Here is a 2,500-nt window from a genome sequence, read left to right as displayed (position 1 = left end):
GACAATACACTTCTAATATGACCAATAGAAAACTACACTCATCCCCAAGATACTGCAACCCAAGACAGACAATACACTTCTAATATGACCAATAGAAAACTACACTCATCCCCAAGATACTGCAACCCAAGACAGACAATACACTTCTAATATGACCAATAGAAAACTACACTCATCCCCAATATACTGCGACCCAAGACAGACAATACACTTCTAATATGACCAATAGAAAACTACACTCATCCCCAATATACTGCGACCCAAGACAGACAATACACTTCTAATATGACCAATAGAAAACTACACTCATCCCCAAGATACTGCAACCCAAGACAGACAATACACTTCTAATATGACCAATAGAAAACTACACTCATCCCCAAGATACTGCAACCCAAGACAGACAATACACTTCTAATATGACCAATAGAAAACTACACTCATCCCCAAGATACTGCAACCCAAGACAGACAATACACTTCTAATATGACCAATAGAAAACTACACTCATCCCCAAGATACTGCAACCCAAGACAGACAATACACTTCTAATATGACCAATAGAAAACTACACTCATCCCCAATATACTGCGACCCAAGACAGACAATACACTTCTAATATGACCAATAGAAAACTACACTCATCCCCAATATACTGCGACCCAAGACAGACAATACACTTCTAATATGACCAATAGAAAACTACACTCATCCCCAATATACTGCAACCCAAGACAGACAATACACTGTGGAGGCTACTGTATGTCCAGGGAGTTGTAATGTTATTGACATTAATAGGAGGGCATTGTCAATGTGCTCCATTTATCCTGTGTATGCCTCTGTGCACTGAAGTGGAACTGAAGCACCTGAATGGAAGAGGGAGAAGAGGAGGAAGAAGGAGGAGGAAGAGATGATGAAGAAGAAGAAGAAGGAGGAGGAAGAGATGATGAAGAAGGAGAAGAAGGAGGAGAAGAAGGAGAAGGAGGAGGAGAAGAAGGAGGAGAAGAAGGAGAAGGAGGAGGAGAAGGAGAAGGAGAAGAAGGAGGAGAAGAAGGAGAAGAAGGAGGAGAAGAAGAAGGAGAAGGAGAAGGGGACGAAGAAGCAGAATAAGGAGAAGGGGAAGAAGGAGGAGAAGGAAAAGGAGAAGAAGGAGAAGAAGGAGAAGGAGGAGAAGGAGAAGAAGGAGACGGAGAAGAGGGAGAAGGAGAAGGGGAAGAAGGAGGAGAAGGAAAAGGAGAAGAAGAAGGAGAAGGAGGAGAGGGAGAAGGAGAAGAAGAAGGAGGAGAAGAAGGAGGATAAGGAAAATAAGAAGGAGAAGAAGGAGAAGGAGAAGAAGGAGGAGAAGGAGAAGGAGAAGAGGGAGAAGGAGAAGAGGGAGAGGGAGAAGGAGAAGAGGGAGAAGGAGAAGAAGGAGGAGAATAAGGAGAAGGGGAAGAAGGAGAAGAAAGAGAATGAGAAGAGAAAGAAAAAGGAGAAGTGGAATGAGGAGAAGAAGGAGAAGGAGAAGAGGGAGAAGGAGGAGTAGAATGAGGAGAAGAAGGAGAAGGAGAAGAGAAAGAAAAAGGAGAAGTAGAAATCTACACTGATTATTACACTGGGGCTTCCTGTATGTTTCTCTGTCAGTCTCAGCCTCTACAGTCAACAGGTGGTAATGTTTAGAACCTCTTCATGATGGGAATTCAATGACATGGAAGTGTAGTCAGTCAGGCAGGCTGACGCACATACACTGTGTGCTGTGTGCATGGGGAGTGTTTGAGTCCACCACTGTGCCTGCATGTATGTATGTGTGACTGCACGCATACCAGGTGTGTGTGTGTGTGTGTGTGTGTGTGTGTGTGTGTGTGTGTGTGTGTGTGTGTGTGTGTGTGTGTGTGTGTGTGTGTGTGTGTGTGTGTGTGTGTATGTGTGTGTGTGTGTGTGTGTGTAAATGTACATACAAATGTATACCTGAATATAAAGATGAACAGCATCAACAGCATACAGAAGGTGGCCACATTGTCCATAGTCTTCATCAGGACCACGAGCTGTCTGCGCAGCGCTGGCATGAACCTGACTAGCTTCAGGACACGAAGGAGTCTGAAGGTCCTCAATATGGACAGACCTCCGTCAGACTGGCCGATGATCTCACACACACTGGCGAGAGGGAGGGCAGGGGAGGGAGAGATGGGGGACGGAGAAAGAGGAGTGGGGGAGACTCAATCAAGACTTTCAATACATTTCAACAGATTTGGGTCTATATTGGTTTGAATATTGGGATGACATTGTTGAACAGATTTGGATGATGATCCTTCCGTTGTTAACCTGATAATGACGATGACACCGTCGAACACATTGTAGGGGTTTCTCAGATAGTTGAAACATCCGGACGCTGTTATCTTCAGAATCATCTCCATGGCAAACATACTAGTGAACACTATGTTACAGATCTCCAACACGTTGGTTAGTTCTTCAGGCTAGTGGAGAGACAGAGGGAAGGGGGAGAGGGTAGGGATCACAGAGA

At 44.6% G+C, this 2,500-nt stretch overlaps 1 protein-coding gene across 1 annotated transcript in view; it reads right to left on the bottom strand.

The window, feature by feature from the left end:
* Positions 1–2,500, bottom strand: part of LOC135536273 (voltage-dependent T-type calcium channel subunit alpha-1I-like) — a 197,887-nt gene that overhangs the window by 67,935 nt on the left and 127,452 nt on the right. The window contains exons 11-12 of the mRNA XM_064962633.1: positions 2,302–2,453; positions 1,948–2,133 (exon numbers count right to left, since the gene is read on the bottom strand). Of these exons, the coding sequence (XP_064818705.1) occupies positions 1,948–2,133; positions 2,302–2,453 (338 nt within the window). The remainder of the gene's footprint in view (positions 1–1,947; positions 2,134–2,301; positions 2,454–2,500) is intronic.

This window comes from Oncorhynchus masou, unplaced genomic scaffold, assembly GCF_036934945.1.
Source record: "Oncorhynchus masou masou isolate Uvic2021 unplaced genomic scaffold, UVic_Omas_1.1 unplaced_scaffold_587, whole genome shotgun sequence".
Classification (NCBI taxonomy): Eukaryota; Metazoa; Chordata; class Actinopteri; order Salmoniformes; family Salmonidae; genus Oncorhynchus; species Oncorhynchus masou.
The sequence above is the reverse complement of the archived record's forward strand: the minus strand, read 5'-3'. Positions and strand labels throughout refer to the sequence as shown.